The sequence below is a fragment of the Thermobia domestica genome, chromosome 13, assembly GCF_964235325.1.
Source record: "Thermobia domestica chromosome 13, izTheDome1.hap1.1, whole genome shotgun sequence".
In the NCBI taxonomy this organism is placed as follows: domain Eukaryota; kingdom Metazoa; phylum Arthropoda; class Insecta; order Zygentoma; family Lepismatidae; genus Thermobia; species Thermobia domestica.
In genome coordinates this window covers 123,546,746-123,573,187 of record NC_137466.1, presented here as the reverse complement: position 1 = coordinate 123,573,187, position 26,442 = coordinate 123,546,746, and the positions used below count along the sequence as shown (strand labels likewise).

At 36.2% G+C, this 26,442-nt stretch overlaps 1 protein-coding gene across 1 annotated transcript; it reads left to right on the top strand.

Moving 5' to 3' along the window:
- The first annotated feature begins 551 nt into the window (after positions 1-551).
- Positions 552-25,173, top strand: LOC145669279 (uncharacterized). Its single transcript, XM_081737597.1, has 2 exons — positions 552-891; positions 22,947-25,173. The coding sequence occupies exons 1-2, from the start codon at positions 798-800 to the stop codon at positions 23,435-23,437; spliced, it is 585 nt and encodes a 194-aa protein (XP_081593723.1). The 5' UTR covers positions 552-797; the 3' UTR covers positions 23,438-25,173.
- The last annotated feature ends 1,269 nt before the right edge of the window (positions 25,174-26,442 follow it).

The following is a 26,442-nucleotide window of genomic DNA, read 5'->3' as shown; positions in this document are numbered from 1 at the left end:
CTATTCTCTATTTTTTATCTAGGTTCTGAATGAAGAGCCGGCAACTGCGAGTGCTTACAGCTAGTTAAATAATAAAACTATACTAATCTTAACGATTTCTCAAAGATGTGGGAAAATTGAGAGATCCTCAAGTCTCAAGTTCAGCCCACTTTAACTGGATGTGGATACATGCATTTAGGCAAAAGAGCACGTTGAAGGAAATGTCCGATATTACATCATATTCGAACGACAGATAGAGTCAGCTATATAATTATTTAGAAAAGGGAAAAAGAAAAGAAAAAAGGCACATTACACAAGTCAATCCATGTATTTTATTCAGATGTCACTTCTTGCTTCAACAGTGGAGGAAGTTTGTTACGTCTGTGGTTGCAGTTTATGGTGCGTGGATGTCATGCATACTGAGCCATCACCAAGGAACAAAAAGGAATAAAAACTTCTATTACATATATCTTACTAAAACAAGAAAAAGAAAGCAGGAAATTATATATTCCTATATATAAAAAAGAAGTACTTTGTGTGCCAAGCTCTGTTTGTTACGCGGTTTGGTGCAAAGTATAGGGAGCATGACCGCCTCTGAATCTTCTTTGCCCACGTGACACCAAATTGTTGGGGCGTGATTGTTCTAAGCATTTCATTTTCAACACAGAACGACCTACTTGACTATGTATCAGTTCTTCTCATTATGTTATCGTGTTAGCAGAATGTTCTAAGATTCAAATGTAACGAGTGACGGTGTGCGATCTTCCTTAGTTTTGTGACAATACACTTCTCGAACTAGTCAGTTGTGTCATTTAACTATGATAGAGAAATACTTTTACAGACTTACTATTTTTGTGTTCGTATTTTTATTATCTAGTAAGGAGGTGTTGATGGAAGACGCAATACCTGAAGGTACAGTAGGAAGCGTAAGTAATAAGTTCAAAAATGAGACTTCATACATTTAAAGCTCACTTTACTCTTTACTATATTCTATGTTCATAACAAAATCTACTTTCTTTGCTTGTGTAGTCAGTGACCGATCTGTCCCGGGGCCGGGGATCCTAGTCCTGTCGATGTTTTGAGTGACACAAATAATTTTAGCTATTATTTATATACTTTTGAAAGTTTATAGTTAACTCATTGTATACCTATCATAGTCTGGGTTCTGACTCCCCTCCCCCTAGATTTTACTTTTTACATCCGCCAATGTGTGTAATCAATTCAAATCCTGATGTAGTTGCATCATTTTAGTTGTAATCTACTAGAGATTTATCCAGGAGCATCATTTGGGGCTTCAGAGGAGAAATTGCCCTCCCCTTTGGTTTAAGAAATTTATTTATAATGCAGAAACCTATCAGGCTACGCTAATTCCTATAAGTAAGGCTAATTCCTAATAGTTAATAATCACCGCTCCACTACGTTCAATGCTCGGCAACCGGCCTGTTTCTAATTGAAAGTGGATAGTGATGACGGTGAACGCAAACATGTTTTGGTGTTTATTATTAAGGCGAGAGCCGCATTATATGTAAATAAGGCTGTAATTAGTTTATAAAATCCATAATGCAACATGAATACAGTTTATAAATCACAGACAGTTGTTACCGTCTACTTTTAGAATGTGCAATATTTAACAAGCTTCACTGCTAGGCCGCGGTGGCTCAGTGGTGCCCTCCCCGCTGGTCTAGTGGCTAGCACGTGTGCCTTTGGTGTAGACGTTCCGGGTTCGATTTCCGATGGGAGAGCCTTTGTGATTTTAACTGTCCTCGATGTTTTTGTGTTCGTGTCCCTGTCGTTCTAGGTGATTAGAAAAAAAGTCAGGTAAACGAGTAAAGCAAGTAAAATTAAGTAATAAGTAGTTCAAGTAAGTTGCTGATACACGTTTGGTGAGTAAAAAAGAAAACTGGTAGAGCGTTCACCTCTGGTCTTAGGGACCTTGATTCGATCCCAACTCGCGTCAAGTGAATTTTGTGGTAGACAAACACTGTATTCCTGGGTTCTTGGCTTTTCTCGGGTACTCCCGTTTTCTCCCACTTTCTTCATTCCACCATTTCATTTATTTCTCATCATCACCGTCTCCTTTAGTCTAGCCGGCATAACTGTAGGACGTAAAACTTAAAAATTTGATTGCATTTTTTTTTCTTCAAGCTTTACTGTCAACCCAAATGAAACATATTATCCTTATGGATGCAAGGCAAAAGCTGATATGTCACATTTAGCCCAAAAATCACCTTTTATATCAGTTTGTTGTTGCAAAATATGGTATATCAAAGGCAAATAGTCTTAAATTTATCGATAACTTAAAACTATTTGACTTCGACACACCAGATTTCGCTACAAGATGCAGCGGAACAAACTGATAGAAAAATGATTTGGGGGGAAGAATAAATTGCTCAAAGTACACTTCACAGTCTTAAACGTACACGTGACATTTCAAATATTAACAAAATAAAAATTACAGTGTCTTATTATGTAAATGGTTAACATCCTTACTTCGCAATCCTAAGGCTTTATGTTCAAACACGGGCCATTAGTTCCATTAAGTAAATACCAATATGGTACGCTACCTTTAAGTATATGCACTATCACACCTTGTCCTATTGTTACTTTCGTTATTAAGATCGTAGTTTAAATAGGACTTGGAAACTGTATCTAGATGTTCGTTAGTTAAATCAATTATCCCATCCTTTATCTTATTTATTTGATAGAGGAAAGAAAACCAAAATACCATTAATAACAGTTAAGTCAACAATGTATTGTTGGGTCATTCATCTACAAAGTCATGCTGGTTTATGAATTAAAAAAAAAATGGAGTTCCAATTTAGAAAGCTACCAAATATTAACACTACCTTTTCTTATATACACATTTCTCATGTTCCAATGAGTATCTTAGCTTTGAGCTTACGGTTCATAAGCATAGAAGTCAGGGGCAGATCCAGGACGGACTTCTGGCGGGGGGCGGGGGGTTGGAATACTGCTACATTTAAGAGGTCCAAACTCTGGGATTGGTTTTATTTATATATATAAAATAAGAAACTTTCCTCTTCTGGTTCCCTGGATCTTCTGGATCTCCCCCCGTGGATCCGCCACTGATAGAAGTAAAATTAATACATAAAGAGATAGAAGACTTTTTTTTTAGAAAAAAAAAAACTTCTCTTGGTCACATCCTTATCAAGCTAGAATCAGTATGATACACATATACTGTACCGTATACATAATCATATAACACTTTCTCTAAGCTTTATATAGATATAGTATATCAAAGAATTCAAAATTAAATCAATAAAATGTAATGACATTCAATTATTAACAGTGGCGGCTTTAGCGGGCAGGCGAGATGGGCACAGGCCTACCAAAAATTTTGAAAAATATATAAACACTAAAAGATACAATAAAGAGTAAATATATTTATATTAGCGGTAGATAATTATTTAACAAATAGCATCAACCACTATTGTAAAAGTAATTTCCTACTGTCATTAATCAATCAAATGTGTATATACATCCATAAGCGAGGGAGTGGACCTACCTGAAATTAAAATCCTAAAGCCGCTGCTGATTATTAATTTACTTTGTTATGTTTATATATCTTGTTTCTATAATATTGAATTGACACGACTGAAATGTTCGAATCTACGCCTGGTGGAAAACAATCCCTTGTAACTCAACCAATGTCACAAATTTTGAACAAGTTAAGATGTTATTAACAGGGTCGTGTAAAAATGAAGCATGGAGAACATATAATTGTGAGTGATTTGCCTTTATGAATTCAAACTGGAACACTCTATACATCTAATCATGAAAAACATAAAACAGCTTATTTGGGTCAAAAGTTGAAAATGAACGTACTATATGCGTTTGGGTAGTGAAATTTCGTACCGGAGACACAATATTGAAAAATGATACCTGCGACTACCGACGAACACCATGTTTTGACTAGCTCCTTTGGAACACTGTGGAAGCGGAAGAGTGTTTGTCCAATTGTAAACAAGCTTACACGATCCACTGTCGTTTGGTTGCTTCGCGGAAGAAAGGTGAAAAACGTGGAATTCATAGATGCTACATGCGTTGATACTGGCCAGCAAGGATCATCGTCAGGAGATTTGCAGTTCTCTGAGTGCACACAAAAACAGGAAGATTTTCCGCATTGGGCTGTCACTTCGGATACAAATGGATATTCTACGGCAATTGTAAATAGTCAGCACAGTGATTGGATCGTGACCATGTCTCCATCCACAGAAGATGTTGTTGATGGTATAGTGGTGGTGATGCAGTTGTGCTGCGCTATTCAGCCTGTTCGCGAGAACCGGTTGTTAAAAGATTTCAAGTTCGCAGAATCGTTTGTTATATACCCAGACAAACACACACATATATATAACGCATGACCTAACAAGAGTGAAATAAAGAAGCGAAATTTGTGAAAACATTTCTGTATTTTTCTCGCTTACTTGCATTGTTGTGAAAACAAGCAACTTTGAATTCCTTAATTCAATGGCAAACAGAAATTTGAATGGGCGGGCGCCAAGATATTTATCTGATGCGACCGATAAAGAGTTTTCCAGTCATGTCAATAAAAGCTTTCCAGGTCTTAATTGTTTTGAATGCTCCATATTTGTAGAATAACAGAACGGCTATTTGAAGCATTCGCAACGCGTTTGTTTGCTCATACGTACGCTTGGACTACGCTGACCATGTACAGTATTTAAATGTGGATGGCTAATCGCAATGCGCAGCAAAAGCGAAAGCAGTAAAAACGTGCTGAAAACGTCGGCTGGAGCGTATTTGGTGCGTTTAGAAACAATAGACCGCCTGCTGTTTAAAAATGTCTAAAGGAAGGGAAAAAAAGAAAGACGTGTTGCCAGGCAAGGGGATTATAGCAGGAGAAAGTTACTTGGAAGGTGCTTTTGCAGAGTATTGAAACTCTGCTAGACCTGAACCTGGTAAAAAAAAAAAAAGACCTGAAAACCCTGAGTGGCTCACAATATGATTTATAGCTCTGACGAAAGTAAAATTACCGATAACCACCTTGGTTGCGTTCGCTGTGGGGTGTAACGCATCCGAAACGCTTTCTCGAATAGCCAAGTACTAAACCTTTGAAATTTCCAGACACCAAACAACTGGTTTTGGTAAAGCTTTGACTAACTCTCACTAACAATAATACACTATTGTATATTCTGTTATATGTTTCCCCTTCCTGAAGTCGGTTTAGTTTGAACGTGACGATACAAAATACAATAGAAACAGTTCTTAGTTCGAAAAATATGGATAAAATATATATAGGGTGTTGAAAAATGGCACCCACGAACAACAGAGAGCTTTTCTTCAGATCAAAATAAAGCGAAAATCCTATATAATGGCATACCTCCCAATGTTTCTTTCAGACGATATAGGAAATCAAAATTTCACTATGTGTCAACGTCGCAGATTAACTTGGAACCATTACCATTGCCCTACTAATCGATCAAGCAGTTACATAGATTGTTATGCTAGTAAGTGCTGCTAGTGTCAACTTAAACTTCCATCTGGAAAGAACCGGTGTAACTATTTGATAGATTGGTAGATCTTCTTTGTGGTTCTTGATCTGTGACGTTTCCACATAATGATATTCATCTCCAAACGAGGACCCGAAAGGAATACAATTATACATATTTTTTTCTTTGTTTTAACTTGTAAAATAGTGCTTTGTAGTCCGTAGATATATAAAGAACCGGTTGTTAAAAAATTAGAATAGCACCACTGTGGTGGTGCTTCATCACGTCTTTTTCCTTCGAGACAAAATCACCGCAAGCATCCAGAAATGGTCAATAAATGTTGTGTTCTCATGTTTCACTGCATATACATCCACATGCCACTCAGTCACTCAAGAGATGTTGCAGACTCTCCATAAATTGCAGTATGAAACCCTTCCTATCATTTCTCCTGATGTTTCTCCTACGGATGAGCAAATGCAAGACCAAGACCAAGACCCGGCTGGTTTTGGTCTTGGTCTTGGTCTTGCACACCTAGTCTTGGTCTTGGTCTTGCTTGCAAGAGTCTTGCAAGTCTTGCTTTTAAGAAATCTTATGCTTTTCATAGGGAAATTTTACTTTGGATATAAGGGATAATAAATTGTGCAATGCGCCGATAGTAATGGAAATACAATGTATGTTTCTAAATGTAATATAGTTTACCTTCACGTAAGCATGATATGCTGTACAACATAGGCAATGAGCTTTATTTTTTTAATTAGTGTCCACGCTTCACTACTTATAAGATAAGTCACAATGTTTCGTTATCGTTTTATACTTTTTAACAGATCCAATACTCCTTTGGTTCCCAAACTGGGGAAGCTACCCCTGAGACGCATGAAAGAAAATCAAGACAGCATAAAGGCGTCAGATTTTTTCTTTTCAACCACGATTAGATAATATTTGTATTGAACAAACTTCCCATTAAATATTGAGATTTTCGTTTACTGATTCCAATACGTACTCTATGAGGCAGAAACATGGACATTATGCAAAAGGGATGAAAAAATTGGAGGCTTTCGAAATGTGGGCATGGAGAAAAAAAGGAGAGATTTAACTGGATTGAACGGAAAATGAATGAGAAGGTGTTAGAAATAGTAGCAGTAAGGGAGAAAAGAAGAATTTTAGATATAATTAAGAGGAGGAAGTGTAACTGGTTTGGACATTGGCTGAGGAGGAACTGTATTATGAAGGATGTGCTAGAGAGTATGGTGGAAGGAAAGAGAGGAAGAAGTGAAGGAGACTGTAGTTGGAGGAAGGTATTAAAACAAAAAAATTGCTGCGTCAAGACTAAGAGACTTGCTGAGGACCACCTAATCGAAGCTTTTCAATTGCAGGAAGCAACCTGCTAATAATGGCAAAAAAGTTATGATAATATGTTTAGCGCTAATGGCCAAAAAAAAAAAAAAAAAGAGAGAGAGAGAGAGAGAGAAATAAAATAATAATGATTATAATCAAACCTAATAATATTTTAGAATAATTTGGGCGAAAACTGAAAACTACTCAACTGTCTATGTCTTTTATATAAAGTCAAATGATATAAATACTTTTGATCTATATTAGAAATGCAAAACAACGGCATCAAACTCCAATTTATTTAAAATAACAGTACAAAATCACTTTTCACTTGTGAATATGGATTATTTATTGTTGTATAATGTTATATTTCTCAATCCTTGAAGTACCAAATACCTAAGGAGGCTAAAAGTTATATTGATAAACAATTATTCAACGTATAAAATCCGCCCATGACATCAAACTTGCAGTCATATGCACTAAGTTTTTGTTAATGTCATGAAAATGTTATTTCGAAATTAATTTTATGAGCACACATTAAAAATTTCCAATGGATGCTTGAGCCTTAGGGCCAAGGCCATAGGCGTACCCATGTAATCGATACCTGTGGTTTCCGGAATTACAAATGTTCAATCAGGGGCGGATCCAGAGGAGACGATCGGGGCGATTGCTCCCCCCTCCCCCCAGAAGAGGAAACTTTCTTATTTTATATATAAATAAAACCCATCCCAGAGTTTGGATCTCTTAAAAGTAGCTCTAAGTAGCAGTATTACAACCCCCTTCCCAGAAGTCCGTCCTGGATCTGCCCCTGTGTTCAAAAGGGGAGACCGAGGCTGGTTGAAGAACTGAATATAACTCCTTCAATAATTAATGTAATGAGCTGTCGCTACTGTCATAAAAGAGCGACCTATGGATGCAGTTGCTATTTTCATATGGAACTTGTAACTTGCGGATTATGGCGTCTATTCGATAAAGAGTGTTTTTGCCAGTCTGAAGTATTTTTTTCGGTTCTCCGTTACAACATTACAGAATCGTCACTACTTGGAGTACAGAGGTCTGAACTTTGCTTCTATGGATATTCAAACAATAAAACGTAAATGCAAAACAATTGCTGAGTAATTGCGACTGTTGCACAACATAGGCTTGGGGTTAGTTGGCGTATAGTATTTGGGGTTGGTTGGCAAGTGCGCCAAACAACCTCGTGTGGAATTTTATTTCATTTTACTTTTATTGTTACATTTTTTTGTTTTATTGTTATGTTGTTTGCAGTTCTACCAATCTTTTACTTCAATGTTATAGAATAGCATGCACGTATTGGATTACTGTCAAAATTTAGGAATCGGGATAAGACTGTATGCCGGACTCTGAATTTTCTGAATAGGCTAAGTCTCAGGATCAAGAATATTTTGTATGTGCTTTTCTGTTACAAAAATAGAGGCCTAGCTATTGCTTTTTCTTTCTTTGAGGAAAGTAGGAAATAAACTGCATTTCTCGATAATTCAGCTAAAACATACCTTAGTGTCTCTTAACTACTTTGTGAACAGCGGGAAATAAACTACGTTTCTTGGTAGTTCAGTTATTTTAATTACATTTTGAAATAATATGAAGATTTAACCTACACCAAATCATATTAAAACTGATGTGGTTTGATAATCTTGTAGCTTTCAATGTCACGACAACCAAACTAGAATGAAAGAAAGAAGTTTTCATATTGTATAATGCTGATTCTTTTAAATGTTGTGAATAAAAGTCATTTCAAACTTCAAATAGCCAACTTCATTGCAATATATATAATAGAATTTAGAAAAACAACGTTTATTTCTAAAAAAAAAATCCAATTATTGTTTGTGTTTTGGAATATTTAAAAAGTATGCCAACTAGCCCAACAATATCAGCTAACCAGCCCCTTACTAGGGGTCGGTTGGCATACTCCATTTTAAAAGAAAGAAAAATTTATTTCTCGAAAACTGTAAGCAGCAAAACAAAAACAAAAATTGAATTTATTAGAAGAAACATTGGTCTGTCCGTGCACATCCATTACATTGTAATACAGTGCACCATCTGCTCATAAAAAATAAAGAATGAAAAGTTAGCCAACCAGCCCCGGTCTCCCCTACTACATTTCTCTTTAGTTTTTGAAGAATACCATTAATGTTTTGAAATGAAATGAAATATCTAGTTTAACGTCCGACGTTTATGCACCGAGGCCAAGGGTGACGGTGATGATGAGAAATGAATGAAATGGTGGAATGAAGAAAGAAGAAGAAAACAGGAAAACCCTGAGATAACCCACGAACACGGTGTTTGTTCACCAAAAATGCTTACATGGCGCAAGCTGGGATCAAACCAGGAACCCCATGTACCAAAGATGTACGCTGTACCTCTGAGCCGGTACTTGTGCAAGAGTTTTGGTCTTAGTCTTGGTCTTGGTCTTGCATGCAAGACTCTTGAACAAACTGCAAGACCAAGACTTTTGCGCTGATCACTACTCCTACCGACCACCGCCTCTTCTGGCTTCTTGATCACTTCTTGACAGGGAAGAATTTCCCTGATGACCTGGAGGTGCAACATATGGTTAAGGAGATCTTCGCATCGCAGACATCAAGGTTCTTTCGTGATAAAATTCAATCGTTGGCTGACCGATTACCAAACGTATGCAGCTACAGCCAGAAACTGCTTTGACTAACCAGGTATTAGAGTTTTTTTTTCTTTTTTTGGCCATTGAAAGTGACACAAGTCACACGGACATTTTATTCGCACCAACTCAGTATTTTGTGACTAATGCAATTCTGAAATCTGAGCACAATCCGTATTGTCACAATTGATGGATTGAGAAATTTATGTTTTATCATTAAAAATAAAGGAAGAAAAACATTAATTTCTGTGTTATCAAATCAATATATTTCTTGTAGCTTTCTAAAGTATTCAAAGACTAGGAAAAATCCACTTGACGTTGGACAAACTCTTATTATCTGACACATAGGTAACTGAAAGTTTATAAATATTAATAACTAGTTGAATATACCCATGCCTCGCACGGGGGCTGTATTTTTAAGTCAACGCCTGTGGGAGTATCACCATTGCTCTCAGCGACCGCGAAAACTATGGATTTGATAGTAATATCCGTCATTTTGGGCTATTTTTTTTACATGTCTCGGTATCTTCCCCGCTGACTCCCGGCCCGCATGCAATTGTAACTGAATTTGCAAGTCACCGCTAATGAAAGTGTCACCATTGATTTCAGCGACCGCGAAAACTATGGATTTGACAATAATATCGGTCATTTTGGATTACTTTTATATGTCTTGGTATCCCCCCCGGTAACCCCCGGCTCGGAGCCGAATAGCGTGAATTTGGAAGTCAATGCGATCGGAGTTTCACCATTGATTTCAGCGACCGCGAAAACTATGAATTCAACACTAATATCGGTCATTTCTATCACTTTTACACGTCGCGGCAAACGCCCCTAAGACCCCCTTGGTTCGAATTTTGACAGAAACGTTTAACTCTGGTCTGAAACCTGGACCAAGGTATTCGTGACTAAAATTTGGTAACTCTCGGTCAATTTGTCTGGTTCCCAAGCCGGTTCCGGTAAACTTCTACCCTGAGACCCTGCTGGTTCGAAATTTGAAGAAAACGCTTCGTCTTGATCTGGGGCTTGGGCCAAGGTACCCCTGACCAAAATTTGGTAACTCTCGGTCCACTCGTCTGGTTCCCAGGTCGCACACAGACAGACAGACAAACACAAAAACAAACTTTTTATTTTATTTATATTAGATTAGATTAGAAGATTGTAGATATGCTGCATATCTATAGAACAAATCTTTGTCTTTTATCTTTGATAATCTTCTGACATTCTATGTTTATGCTATGTAGGTTGCTCATGACGAATAAACTACACCTTAAGTAGAGCCAAAGACTATGTCAGATCCATTTGGACAGCTCCCCTCCCCTTACACAAACCTTTTCCGAATTTTACGAATATAGTTACAAACGTTTGTGTACGTAAAACTAGCGCTTATGCGCAAAGCAATTTTAAGTAATTCAAAAATTAATTTGCGAGCTCTGTTTTTACGGCAGACCCCCAACAACGCCGATTGGGCCCAAAATGGTCTCAATCGTTAGTGCATAGTTTGTGCACACAAAATTTTCGTTTGAACACCAAAAGAAAATGAGATATTGACGTATGCAGTTGAAGCACCAGCCTACCCCACAATGCCGATTGGCCCCAAAATGGTCTAATCATTACTCCATTATTTGCGTAGGCAAAAGTTTCGTTTGTGCACAAAGCAAGTGTCAGATATTGGCGTATCAAATTTAGATGCCATCCACCCTAGCAACTCCAATCGGCACCAAGATGATCTCAACCATTAGTGCATCGTTTGCGCACATTTATGCATGCAATAGTTTGATTTATCCATGAAAGGAAGTATGAGATATTGGCGTACTTAATTTATGCGCCAGCCTCCTCCCCAACGCCGGTTGCCATAAAACAAGTTATGGAAATAGCTCTTTCTAGTATTCAAGAACTTTTATGCAAATCCAATAATAATAATAATAATAATAATAATAATAATAATAATAATAATAATAATAATAATAATAATAATAATAATAATAATAATAATAATAATAAATGGTGAAGACATGTTATTATGATATGAGAGCATCAATTGCTCTGACAGCTTATTACTATATATAAAACACTTCAATAAATCTTGCAAGAAGAAATCAGAGAACATCGTGATGTCAAGTTTAATTACCTGGCAACCAACCAGACTCTTCGAAATTCATAAGTCCGTTAAATTAATTCCACTTTCCTTTAACGCTTGCATTAGATACGTGGTACGTTGTGTGGTGCTGTCTATATTCTTGAAACTAATCTTTCGCCTGGTTTGAAATGCACGTTATGTTTTGTTGATGTCGACGTTCATAGGGAAATATAACGAAAAAATAAAAATGTTATAGAAAGTTCTTCGTTTTCCGACCTGAATAAATTATATTAAAAGTAGTAACTATGTTTGTATTTTTGTGATACTTCTTGTTAATGTGTTAAAAATGCACGAGCAGCTTTTGGTGCGAGCGGTCTTAGATTCGATTCCCGGTAGGGACTCTCGGTCAAGAAGGTGTAGCAACTTTTTCAGGCCATCAATCCTGAATGATGTTTTTTCCTCATTCACACCAAGCAAATGCCGGGATGGTACCTAACATATAGGTCCCAGGCCTCCTTCTTTCCTTTTCCATTCCTTGTTCCTTCCTCCTCTACAGCGGATAGTATGCTCCCCGAGAGACATAATCGCTCACGTGATGGGCTTAAGGCAATAGGTGCAGACAATGCCTAGAAATATGTATAAAATTAAAAAATACACGGGTATTTTAACTTATTTACATATTTTATCCATCGCAGGTTTCAATAATATTTTATATACAGATACTTTTTCAAATCAACATTATTACTTTAGGCTAGACTTAACCAAAAAAATACATTTATTTTAGTAGTTTACGTACATTTTAATAGTAATGTATATCAGATTGATTCTAAATGAATAATTATACAAAAACATGGAATGGACAGAATATAGTCCTATCCCTAGCGTAAGAAATAGCTTAAGATGCTTGCATATTGCATTACCGTACACATACCTGAATTTTATTTGATATGTTTTATGTTAACCTTGTACATATATCGCTATAAATCGATCAAGAATATTTGTTCATCTATTTCCAAATGTCTCAAATACAATATAAATACATTTTAAACAGGAACAGAGTAGCATCAGCAATATAAGAATAAATAAGATTAGTGATTAAAAACATAACACACACACATCATACGTCTATAAAAATGTACTTACATTTTATACTAGTTTCCGAAAGCTGCTAGGTACCATAATAAAATTCTTTCAGAAAAATTATATACAGTGCAATTCAACGTGCCGTGTGAGATACATTGTAACACTGTACATTATCAAACCAAAGTTTTGCAACGTTTTTATTTATTTATTTATTTATTTATTTATTTATTTATTTATTTATTTATTATTGCATTTAAGTTGTCTGGAGCAAAGCTCTACTCGGGGTATTACTGAGAGTCAGAATCAGTGGGGGACCTAGAAGGTAAAAAGTTGGGGGGGGGCAGCAAAAGCCCAAACTATAATAGGCATATCATAAGTTCATTATAAGGTTTCAAAAATTATAAATAATAGCTTAAATTATTTTTGTCACTCAAAAAACTGGGGACCTAGGCTCTCCCAGCCCCGGGCTAGATCTGCCACTGGTCAGAAGCCCCGAAAATTTTTAAGCTTGTATCTATATACTTTAGACATTTCTAATAATTTCTTTTTAGAAAAAGAATAACCTCTTCTGAAATTTGTATGTGGGCATGTACTTAAATGGTTTTAAACACGTTGTTTACATTTTTGATACATTTTTCTTTTTTATTGTTTTCGTGGGAATTAGGAGAGAGGAATGTATGGTGATCGTTAAAAATCTAATTCTCTTTACACTAGGGGAAATAAACGTTTTATTTATTTATTAAGAATACAAAATGTTATCTGATTATTTGCATTTTTTTTCTCCTTTGGGCAAACTTTCCACATCCACGTCTTGAATTTATCTGAATTATTAAGAGGAAAGTGTTTCCATTTACTGACATTTGTCGAGCTTTTGAACTTACTTTAAATATGGAAATATAATTTTCAGTTTAATTTATTACCGCTTTATAATTTCTAATGTATTCTTTTACTTAGAACTGAAAAAAATTAATTTTTTTAAGGAGAGATAACTTTACTTAGTGATTTTTGAGAACTTATCATATTTTCTATCTATTTCTGTCTTACTTAAAATTATTTTCGTTTACTACTTGGCTTATTAAGAAATTATACGTTCAGGACAAAATCAAAACTTAACAAATTACACAATAAGTTTTGGGCATTTTGTTAAAAATAAAAAATTAACTAAACTAAAATTATTATTATTATCATTAGTAGTAGTAACAGTAGTAGTGTTGTTGGTGGTGATTGTTAAGCAATAGTGATCTTAACATTTTTTTATCTGCATTCCTATCAAATTTAATTAAAAGAAGCTGATAAAAGTAAGGTAACAAAAATGTCTTTACAAATATGTAGTATTTAGTTTCAATACCTATTTGGAGTCGTGCAAAACTTCAAAATTATGTTAGGAGTGCATGTAGCCCAGTAAACAACATAATCACCAAGTAATTACACTGTTTAATGTGCGTAAACCAAACTTATAACACGTAGGTGTTAATTCCATTTTACTAATTCCTTCTCCCTCCATTTCTCCATTTTCTTTAATTTGAAATTAAGCTTCAGTGATGACAAATTACCTATTTTAAAGGAATGAGCTTCTGTACGAGTACATGCAGAAGTGTTATTGACCCCCTTTCGTACTTGCACTTCAGTTTGTCACCTGGTTTATGCAAAATCGACATACATATTATGCTATCTAAACATACTAATATCATATTAAATCTATTAACTACAATATTTATTGTAATACGTGTTAAATAATAAGTAAAATATGATAATCGAAAACTTTACATGTGATGTTTCATAAGGTACAAAGTGAATAACCTATTCTATACGTGATGAATAACATAATCACTTTATTTGTCATAAAACGCAAAACAGCGTGAAACAATTAACTTGGTTCCACTTAATAGTTTGAAGACTGCTACGCGACGTTTCCACTCATATCATTGGAATAGGATAGGCCTATTTATTCATATAATAACATTTGTCTTAAGCTTTGATCATTCAAGCGAGAGAGAAAGAGAGATATACTCTTTCCCTAAAAAGTTATATTGAATTGATATGAATAATTTTTTGAATTAAATACGTTTATTCATCTTTTAGAGTTTTTCTTTCTTTAATGTAAAGCGGCATTATAATTTGAACAAAGACAAATATTTGCAACGTATGAAGTGTAGAAGAAATATAAAATGAACTTGCCTAAAACGATTAACTAAAACACTGGAGGAAGTCGACTTCTTTAAGTTAGTGGTTCTCAACGTGGGCGTTAACACCCCTTCCCCCGGGACATTTTGTTTCCAAAGGGTAGTATCTATGAGCTATGGATAGTGATGTAACTAAGAGGAAGCAAACGGGCGCAAAACTGGGCAAATATTTATTTTCACTATATGGCAAGGAAAAGAGTTTTAGAAAACTAAAGATCATAAAAAGAATCAAAACCTCAGAAACTTAACAGGACAACTTCTCACCAACCTTAGGATCATATCCATAGTATGTAAGTTAGCTACAAAGCTATCTTTTGAGGACATTGTAAAAATCTTTGTAACCAAAAGAGACTGCAAAGTTAAATTTTAGTTCAAGCTTTTTGTGTTTGCATTTAACTTACATCGATTTAAAGATTTGCAAAATGTCCAAGCATAATATTCGAGACAACAGCTTGACAGTTTGTCATAAGTAAATATTTTATTCTAAAGCAATAGACTGTTGATTCATTCTATACACATGCACATCCCGATATAATTCCATAAACATTTTGATTTGCAGTTATTATGATAAGACTATAAGGATATGTCAAGCATACTACTCTCAAATTATTTGCCAATCAAATAGTAATTACTTTGGTGTTTTATCTTGCACTAAAAATTAAATTATGTACTGCTATTTTGAAATCAAGCTTTACCACTTGAATAAAAAATGGAATAGGAGAATTACTGTGTGATGCCAATATTAAGTGTAGTCGGGGAGCGTTTTGGCTAATTAAAATAGTTGCCGCTTGCAACCACACTCTTTTGCCATCGCTCAGCCAATGATTGGATTCCGTGGCGAAATAATTGGAATTTGCGATCTCAAGAAGCCTTCAACCGCACGTTGCACCACCCGCACATCAAGAAATATCTTTTCTTCCAAGTTATCGAGTGCCCTAAAAGTCGATGGGAGAGATGTCAGGAGAATATGGTGAATGAAGAAAGATTTCAAACTGAAACTCAGGAGAGTGTGCAACGTCCTTTCAGTAATATGGGGTTGTACATTGTCGTGCAGCATAAGGACACCATTTTTTAAATATTTCAGCGCGTTTGCGAGCAAAGTAGCGGTGCATATCATGGAGTTCAACACTGTAACTATATTCACACTGATGGTTTCACTTCGGCGGAGAAAGATATTATGTATCAACCATCACCATAGATCGCCATACCAGCAACAACATTTAGGAATTTTGGTAACAGTCCTGCACGTTTATCAAGCTCTAATCACGATTATTGTAGCAGATCCATTTTAAATCAAAAGTGACAATTCGATGCAGAAAACTTTGCCGGTTATTTCTTACGCTCGGAGAATTGCACACATCCAAAGGCAACTCTTGTTGGCCGGTGTAACTCATATGGCACCCATATATCCAATTTTTTTCACCTTACCAACTGCACTGAGCTACTGAATGGTATGGTATGACCTATCTCGTCCACAATGCACGAACACTTTTCCGGGAGTCCGCTTCCATGGTGTTCCTAAGTAGCTCATCCGAACATATTTGGTGGTCAGGGACCAAGAGGCTTACTTTGCAATGATGTATCATCGGAACGAAATTTGACAAGCCAACGACAATTTCTGGCTCAAATGCACTGTTATTGCTTGTTGTAGCTTTCTGCAGAATGCTCAGTTTGAATTCGTAAAGAAGAATCATACAATTGTGTGTTTTTATGGTGCGCTTTCATACGACCTTGTTCATCCTGATTGAGTACTCTGGACTGTTTGTTGAACGTGTAGAATTTCTGACATTAGACGCGAGAAATTAGTCCATCTCTTTATTGTATTCCTGTGATAAGTTTAACATCAAACGTCTAATAGGACGTTTCTTTTGCACCGACTTAATATAGACGGTCGAATGTTCCACACAAGAACTCCCATACTCATTTTTCATCATCTACCTGCCAAGTGTGTGCATTCATTGCAAATACCAACGCAATGATGGAAATACTGTTGACAAATCATCTTATTTCTTACAATGCTGCATGAAGTCTGTGGTCTTCAATTTGTCACAATTTGTTGCGTACCCTTTTTAGCATACTTTGGACGGGCCTGAAGTCCAAGTTCCGTAGCTTTGTTTTGATGCAACGGACGAGCGTGGAGCGGTTTTGGCTTCCCATTCATCATCAAAGACGTCCGCAGCCAACAGAGATCAGAAATGCTCTACAGAAAGTGCCTGTGAGACACTTGCTGGATTGGCATCCCGTGGTATGAATGGCACTGAGTGCGCCGTCAACCGGTCAGTTGTTCTCCTGGCATAATACCTGATTGCGAGGTCTGGCTAAAATACATAGTTATCACCATGGTCATATGTGTTAACAATTTTAAGCAACTTCGGTAGACATCTCTTGGTGTACATGTCGGCTGTGATTGTTGGGCCATTAACTGTATCGAAGAATGATTGGGTGACACCTCTTGTAAAATGGCCACCCATACAAGTACTTTCTTTTGAGAATTTTCTTTGCTATTGTAGCGTAAAGTAGCTCGAATCCCCATAACATCGGAAGCATAATATGCGTCATTTCCTGGCAGTTCATCTCTGGCAAATGAAGAATATTTTTCATTGTTCATAATGAACATCGTGTCAGGATGCAAAATGTCAGAATGAATTTTCTATACTTGTCTGCTATTGTAGCGAGTTGCTTCTCTGTATACTTGGGTGCTTTTGGACGTTTAAAATGTTTCATGTCCATTTTCTCCAAATTCCGAGCAATTGTTCTTCTGGAGACATGAAATTTGCCAGCCAGTTTCTGACCAAGTACCAAACTCGGTTTTCTGCAAGTTTCTTAAATTTCCTCTCATCACTGTGGGCCAGTTTGCCAAATGGCCGCACCTTGACAAGTCTTCAACCGGAAGACCATTTTAATAGCGTTTTATGATGGTATAGATCCTCTAACGTGAAAAGTTCTCTTTCCGAAAATGCTTGACAACTTCCAGCACTGGTAGTTGCCCAACAAGGCACTACACACGTCGTCGTAATGCAATTCTCTCTTCGTTTTTCAGCTCCATACTGCTCACATCTTGCTGAGTACGAAGCACATTATCTATGAAGCTTTGATACCCAGGACTCACTCGTACTGCTCACTTTGACCTTGGCACAGCGATAACAGTTTGTGTGTTAACTTTCACCAACATATTTGTTTCAAAATCATGATGGTTCTTTATGTTTATGACTAGTGTCTGTCTGTCAGATATATACACAAAACCATTTTCAATTGATGAGTTGGCGTGATTACAGCGGCGTAACTCAGATTTTTTCGGGGGGGGGGGGAAACAAGCATTAATACGCGTATTTGGACCCCTAGAAAAAGTTGTTTTTCTAATTCTTGGGTCCTCTCTTTCCATCTTTTTCTTACTTTTCATGACCTCCCGGAGCCTGTGGGCCCTCCCGATGGGGCCATTAGTTACGCCTCTGGGTCCGTTCCATTCACGACAAATTAATTAAGGGGACAGTAGGTCCATTGACAAATTTCAAAACCATACGAATAAACATTATTTGTAGGGCCCCTAATAGTAGACACTTCACTGAAATGGGCCCACAACTCATATTTGTTTTATTTACCTTGTGTATACTGTTTTGTTATGTAACGTAGTGAACCCGTTTGATGCTCATTTATAATTTCATGTTCGTATCGTATATGGAGTAAGAAAAGTTTGTTTTAAAATAGGCTTTCCTCGAACGGTGGGAGCTCCCTGGGGGGTAGTTTCCCCCTATGGTCCTGCGTGATTATGATATATATATATATATATATATATATATATATATATATATATATATATATATATATATATATATATACAGGGTGTCCATAAAGTCCTTTGCCATTCATAAACCTCGGAAACGATGAAATATATGTCAAAACGAAAAAACACGTATTTCATCATTTCAAAAGTACCACGTATTGAGGGAAACAAAGTTGCCCCAGGGCCCTCGGAGTGTCCCAGATGGGGCCCAACTCAAAATTTTCAAATGGCAAGGGGGTCAAGTAGTATATCGTTTAAAAATCATTTTCAAAAGAAAGACGATGGAATAAGTTTCGATGCTCTATAGTAAACTTGTACAAAATGGCGGCAGGTCAAAATGTTAATACAGTTTGCATTGAAAAGTCTTTGGTCACCCCTAGAAATCTGAAATGGCTCAACAGATATCAAAACTGAAAACACATATGCAATCATTTCAAAAGTACTACGTATAGAAAGAAACAAAGTTTCCACAGGGTCCCTCGGAGAGTCCCAGACGGGGTTCAACTCAAAATTTTCAAATGGCAAGGGGGGTCAAGTATCGTTTGAAAGCTATTGTTAAAAGAAAGAAGATGGAACAGATCTTATGTTTCAATACCAACCCTGCGTGCAATGGTGGGTGATTAAAATGTTAACATGGCCTTCATCAAAAAGTCCATGTCACTTCCAATGATCCGAAACGGTAAAACATAAGGGGCCTTATGCAGAGTCGTTTTGAAGTCTGATTAACGCCATACTACGGGGTTGACTAACGGATGGTTATCAAAATTGTATTCAGAGTCTCTGATTAGGACGCAGTATTTGACGAAGTTAATCACATGTGACTAATTAATCAAAAGCAGAGGCTAAACTTTTACCCACAGTTTAGCGTGCGACACAACATTTCGTATTTCATGTGTTTTCATTTTTACAGACTACGCATTCGCTGATCTACTTTTCCATAGTTGCCACATTTATTTTTCTTGCCCGATGCATTGGGGTTATATAAGTTAATCATACCCAAAACATATTTTTAATTGTACTCAAAGTAGACTCTGAATATCAAAAAGAGCACCTATCTTAGTAAAGAGTTAGTATGCTACTAAGTAGACTCTGACTAACACTCGATTAACGGATTCTCTCTGAATACCGCCCAAGATGTCAAAACGCTAAAAGAAGTGTTGTCTTATTTGTAAAGTACACCTTTTAGATGTACAAATATTTGTCCCAGAATCCCTGCAGGTTCCCAAGTGGGATCCAACTTAAAATTTGCGAATAGGAAAAGGGTCAAGTACCATACTGTTTAAAAGTTATTGGTAAAAGAATGAAGATGATACAAGTTCGGAACGGCTATGCAAACCGTGTCCGTAAGAACAGGAATTGGGTGAATTGATAGTATGTGAACAGTCACATCTATTGAAAGGTTTAATTAACTGGATGTCATGTCTGCATTACTAATTGAGACAATAGTATTTCAAGTAGAAGTGTACCTACTACTACTTCTGATGTTATTACTAATGATCCTATTACAATTAGTAGTACTATTATTAATATTACTACAATTTCCTTTACAAGGCTGTGTTGACACTTTCAGTCTCTCGCCATTTCACACAAGGTTAGTATACCCGCAAGACTTGTTCCATCTTCCTTCTTTTAACAATTGCTTTCAAACGGCCATTTACAACTTTTGCGTTGATCCCCGTCTGGGACCCTATAAGGCACTCTGTGGCAACTTTGTTTGCCTCAATAGATGGTACTTTTGAAATGATGAAGTATACGTTTTTCAGTTTTGATATCTGTTGAGCCATTTCAGATTTCTAGGGGTGGCCAAAGACTTTTCAATGCAAACTGTATTAACATTTTGACCTGCCGCCATTTTGTACAGGTTTACTATACAGCATCGAAACTTATTCCATCGTTTCCTTTGAAAATAGCTTTCAAACGATATACTACTTGATCCAATTTGCCATTTAAAAATTTTGAGTTGGACCCCGTCTGGGACCCTGGGGCAACTTTGTTTCCCTCAATACGTAGTGCTTTTGAAATAATGAAATACGTGTTTTCTCATTTTGACATATATTTCACCGTTTCCGAGTTTTATGGGTGGCAAAGGACTTTATGGACATCCTGTATATATATAAAGTAATATTTCCCTGATAGTGTGACATATGAAAACAACTGTCAAAATACAGTATTAATTTTCAGGTGAAGTTGGAGTAAGTAGAGATCAACCATGCGTGTTAAATTAGGTCTCCCTCGTCGTTCTGTCCAGAGATGGAGTGGGTCAGTGGGTCAAGTGGCTCAAGTTTTCTGGGTGGGTCGTGGGTCAACAGCATGTGACCCACTGTGACCCACTACCCACCGTAACCCACTGCGACCCACCACCCACCGTGACCCACTGCGACCCACCGACTTACTCTGCTCAGTGTATTGTAGACTGGTAAATTTGTCTGCGTTTTACTTTCAAGACCATTCAACAAGGAAATAATTATACTATGATAATTTAATTGAAATTCATCGTAATTTGGCCCATGACAAATAGCAGTGTGGTAATTGAAGGGGGGAAATTCCCAGGCACCTCTGAACAATTCCCTGGAACCTCGTTTCCTTTTACCTTCTAGGGCGGAGGGAACTTGGTAATGACATCAAACCTTCATGTTTAATTACAAAAATTAAATTTATAAACAAATAAGAAATCATCAGTTTATCAGGTTTTAATTGATAATTTATGCACAAGATTTCCTATCGAAGATGTGGTAGATGAAGTTTCTGTTCTCCATGAGTCGACATTGCCAACTGACATAGTCGATATGGAAAAGATGTTGTATTGTGATAGAGAGGTGATACTTCTTGCTGAGTATTTTAAAACTGACCGAGAAAAATCGTTATCAAACGTAAGTCTAACAAGCAGATTGTCGATGAGGAGATGCAGAAATTTCTACGTCGGATAGAAGTATTATCAATTTCCACGACAAAGTGCGAACGGGGATTTCCCCTTATGAATTTACAGATGACTGATATTAGAAATAGACTAAGTGCTCAAACATTGTCTAACTTGTTGTTTATCAATGTTAATGGCCACCGGTAAACAAGCTCAAAGTATAGACGACCTAGTTATTTCTTGGCTGAAGGATGGACATCATTCCGCTGCGGATGATTTACCACAAAAAAGTCCTGGAGGCCAACAGGATATAAACCCGATTTCAGATTTGTTTTAAGGTGGAAAATTACGAGTTATGGAAAATGTATACTTGTATTACTAATGGCTTATTTGTGTTATTCAACTTTGTACCGAATTTTCAATAAGTCTCTTCTTTCCTTTTTATAAACTAAAAGGTAAACTACTTTGAATACATATTCATAATAATTGCAATTATGCATATTTGTAACTTAAATTTAATGTGGTGTTTTAGTGAATACACAAATTATGATTATGAGCATATTTTGTGGAGATGCTCTCACAGATTGTACCCGAGTACCTTTATATGCTATGTAAAACTGAATTTTCAAGTCTTTTGGAGAAAAATACTGTGAACTGAGAAATCATAACCTTTTCCTTATTGTACAGTACAAGGGTATTTTCTTGCGAATAGAAGTTTCTTTTGGAATGCATTGAGAAATTAACGCAAGAATACTCTCTTAGTACAAGTATATTTTTTTCACACACTAATTTCCCCCCACCTCGAAGTGCTTCAATTTCCTCACTGACAAACACTTTACCACTTTATATCGTAAAGGTCAGATCCACCGTTATTGTAACAGAGTAGTGCTTGAGTGATTGACCGTAGAAATTCAAACTCTGATTAGTGACAATATCACAGTCTTGTTTTATTACAAGTGTAAATTCTTTATTCAGTAGAGAAGAGGACGTGGATCATGTGTGAAAGTTGATGACGATGGATTTTGGTGAATCAGAGTAGGTGACAGTGGATGAGAGTGGTTCATGGTGGGTGGTGGGTCACGGTAGGTGGTGGGTCAGAGTGGGTTATGGTGGGTGGTGGGTCACGATAGGTGATGGGTCAGTGGGTTGTGGGTCAAGTTTTCATTGACCCACGCCAACTCTGGTTCTGTCCCGAAGATCAGCAGACTGGACATCTGACTCTCCTGTCACTCAACTTCTGGGATCTCATTAATATCAAACGTCGCAGGAAAGCCACAATGTGTGTTGTGTGGTTCGATTACCTCTGCCTATAAATCATAACACTATTGAAAGTGAGAGTTTGTCATACACTGCACCTCTTCATGTATCTTACTTTGGCAGCAGTGCAGCTACATTACAATTGTTTAGTGGCGCGAAAAGCTCAACCTTATCATATATTCTATATATTGATGTGTATGTATATAATGTATCTTATATAATACTAGTTAATGTATCTTATAGAATACATGTAATATTTCATTATTTTCTAACATTCTTTCATTATCTTTCCAGATGAAAACAATGATCCTCACACTTTTCGCTGCTATTCTTGTACGGCCAATTCGCCTGGGTCAGAATGTGAGCTCCATCCAAACACCACAATACAATGCAAACGAAAACTCTGTACGATAGTCCGTGTAGAAGCACGAGACACAGGACGAGTGATTTCATTGTATCGTAACTGTGATGAAAAATCAGCAGTGTTTGCTCAAAATAACTGCCATGTCGAGCCAGAAATTAAAACTTGCTTCAGTACTTGCAGTGGAGATTTGTGCAACAATGGACTTGGCAATGAAGAAGAAGTGAATGAACGCAAAGAACAGGAGAGGAAAACAGAAGAAGAAAAAGAAAAAGAACAAGAACAAGAAAAGAAAAATGAAGTATCAGAGCCGAGGGAATTTAGAGGAAAAAGTATTGAGTTCGATCCATCGACTGCATCACACATTGCAAACTCTGTGACAATAATCATAGCAGCATCCTTATTTACGTCATTATATTCCTGAACGAAAGTTGTAGCCATTCAAACAAGAAAGTACGTGAAGTGTAAAAGAAAAAAACTTGATTTGGTAGATGTTGTCAGTCACGGTTGTTTTGATTGTCAGGATCTTACTTTGATTTGCTATGTTCCTTTTAAAAATATTCAACTTGAATCTCCACCACTGATTCAAACAAATTAGTATTAGCTATGATTGTACCCAGACAATATTGGGTAATTGTAATTTCCGAAATTCTCCAGTAGGTATTATGTTCCTAATACAATGGTATTTGAAAAATCTCTTCCATTTACATAGGTCTATACATTATTTGGATAAAAAATTCTCATGAAAGGATTCTTACATTCTTAAACAATCCTCCCTAATCTCCTCTGGATACTGCCTTCAATTGGTAATAAATTTGTAGCTGATGATACAGATTAAATTTGAATCGGTGTTCGAAGTGGATAAGAAATGGGAGAAAATTATAAAGTGCGCTTCCCAGCTTCTTTTATAGTCTATAACGAAAGTAATAAGTGTTAACATGGCACTCTTATATTGTATCTGATCCACTTCGGGTACCACTTTCAATTTTGGTCTATCAAAACAAACATAGTAGGCCAGAATAGGACCCTAAGGTAAAAGTAAACCTAATCGACTGCATACAAGCGTAAGCAGAAATACGTGAGCAAAGAGCATTTCTCCCTATGTTATCCAACCAATATGAACACACTATGAATTCTGTTCTGTTCTTTCTGTGTACCACCAGCTTGGTGCAGTTATCTCCGCCCATACTTTCAACTAAATCAAAGTAGACCTTATGAGAAAAAGGAACAAATGTTTTTATACCCTTAATGTAATAACAACAATCCTGTTTTCATAGTATAAATTTACTAGTATAATTATCTAAAATTAATAAAGAACGATCATAGCATGATGCATGATCAATGATGTAACGATCATTGATGATAGAAATTACACTCAACAGTTTGCTTGCTACCTAAGTTATACATAAACACTGGTCTAACATCAAAATATAATTTTAAAGATAGTTGTATTTATCCACTATTCTCATGCAAACTCAGGTATAGAAAAATTATGAAAATGTCTTCAAATGTAAAAATCAAAAAATAAAGTTATATCGGAGTACTTCTATGTCTTATTGTTTTAATTTTAAATTAATAAGTTGGCCTATTTTGATCAGTTCTGAAGGAGGAGAGCAGCACAATGATATTATATTCCCTTAGAATAGGTCAGTTATGTTCATAAGTCCTGAACTCCTTCGTGACTATATGGTTAGTGTACAACTTGGCTTTGATTCCTTGTGAGAGATTGTGTGATTCAGGTATCACGGTATAAAAAAAAGAAAACTTGTCTTTTTGTGCAAGAAACTAAAAAGAACTTTCCTGGGATTCTTTTGGTACAAATTAATCTTTGTTAATTATAGTCTTCAGCAAAAAGTCACTAATTCCCCACTGTATGACATGGAGTAGGGCTTAAATGTGAGATTGGTAACCAGGCGATCTGTGTTCAAATCACAGTACGGATTCCATTTTTTAAATATATACAATATTCTTTTGAAATACAAGACTAGTATTTATAATGGTCCACTTAAAAACATTGCATTTGTTAATAGTTGTTATACAATCTCATGGGGTGGTCAAAATCAGGTTTAGATTCGTCCAGTGCTATATAATGAATGTGCTGCAAGTGTAACTATCTCATAATCAAATTAGCAAACAAGATAATCTTAATAACAGTGCAGATTTATAACGGTAATAAATTGATTGAAATCTTACACATCTATAAATTCATTGCAATTTTACTTCCTTTTTTTCTTTTTAGATGTAAGGTTGCAATTTTCGAACCATTACAAGTATCTGATGTGGTTAAAATGAGAAAGTATCTATATATAAAAGACAAAAGACAACCTTGTAACAAAAGCAGGGGTGTAGCCAAGGGGGGCCCACCGGGGCCAGGCCCCCCAAATGGTTTCCTGATCCCCCCAAATGACCAGCTTTTAAAACATCATAGTAAAATTATCGCGCTTCATTCATTTAAAAGTAACAAATTTTATTGACAATTAATAATTTACGGTAAAATAGTATGGAGAAATATTGTTTTTCCATACCGATCGAAAAATAGTATAGTATCTCTTCCTTATACCAATCGAAAAATAGGATACTTTTTTGTAACAGCAGATTACACAATTTATTGCGATTTTTATTTGACAGTTTGAAGACAAACGTTTTAACAAGGTACTACAAATGCAGCCATAAAACAAAGGTACTAAACTGATTTGTAAGTACAGTAGGTCTATATTTTTATATGCTTTAACAAGTGTTTTAAAAGACATAGAGGATGGAAAATTTGGTGAGAAACAATGTTTTTATTCAATTTGGATTTCATTCGCTCTCTTTTATTTCTACTCAGTGTAATAAAATAATTATGTTTTTTTTTTTTAAGTCACGAATAATAAATAAGTATTTTTGTCAGGAAATCGTAAAGAAATTAAGTGAAATTTCAAAGAAAATCAATCTTGTGTACATATGTTCTGTATACAAGGTATTAAATTTAAATATAAAGGTAAGCAAGGAAAGTTCTGTCGCTTTTTCACCCACCACCTTCGAACATCGATATGTCATCTAACCTGGAAGATCAAAAATAATCCCCATCAGCATCGACTATCTTCTGAAAACGTTCTGGAAGGCCATGGAATCCATCGCAGTAGAACCTGGTGGGCCGTGAAACGAAGAAGGTATCAGGTGCATTTTGGACTTTTACTAGGGATTCGAGCTGGCGTCCTCTAAGGTGATTGTCCAAAGAATGGAACAGGTGATAATCGGACGGTGCAATACCCGGGGAATATAGTGGTTGCAATATTGTTTTCCATCCAAGGCGGAGAATGGTGTCCTGAGTCATCCTTCTGTAAATTTAAGCTGATATTTGATCAGTGTTTCCCATACGCAACGTTTACAATCAAGAACAATATACAAAAGAAATGGGTGACGCAAGGTATTATGGTGAGTAGTAAA

What these genes read in the sequence shown, in the direction of transcription:
- LOC145669279 (XM_081737597.1), top strand. Translation starts at nt 798, where the DNA reads ATGATAGAGAAATACTTTTACAGACTTACTATTTTTGTGTTCGTATTT. An exon ending in GGAAGACGCAATACCTGAAG is followed by an intron (nt 892 to 22,946) that starts GTACAGTAGGAA and finishes TTATCTTTCCAG; the next exon opens with ATGAAAACAATGATCCTCAC.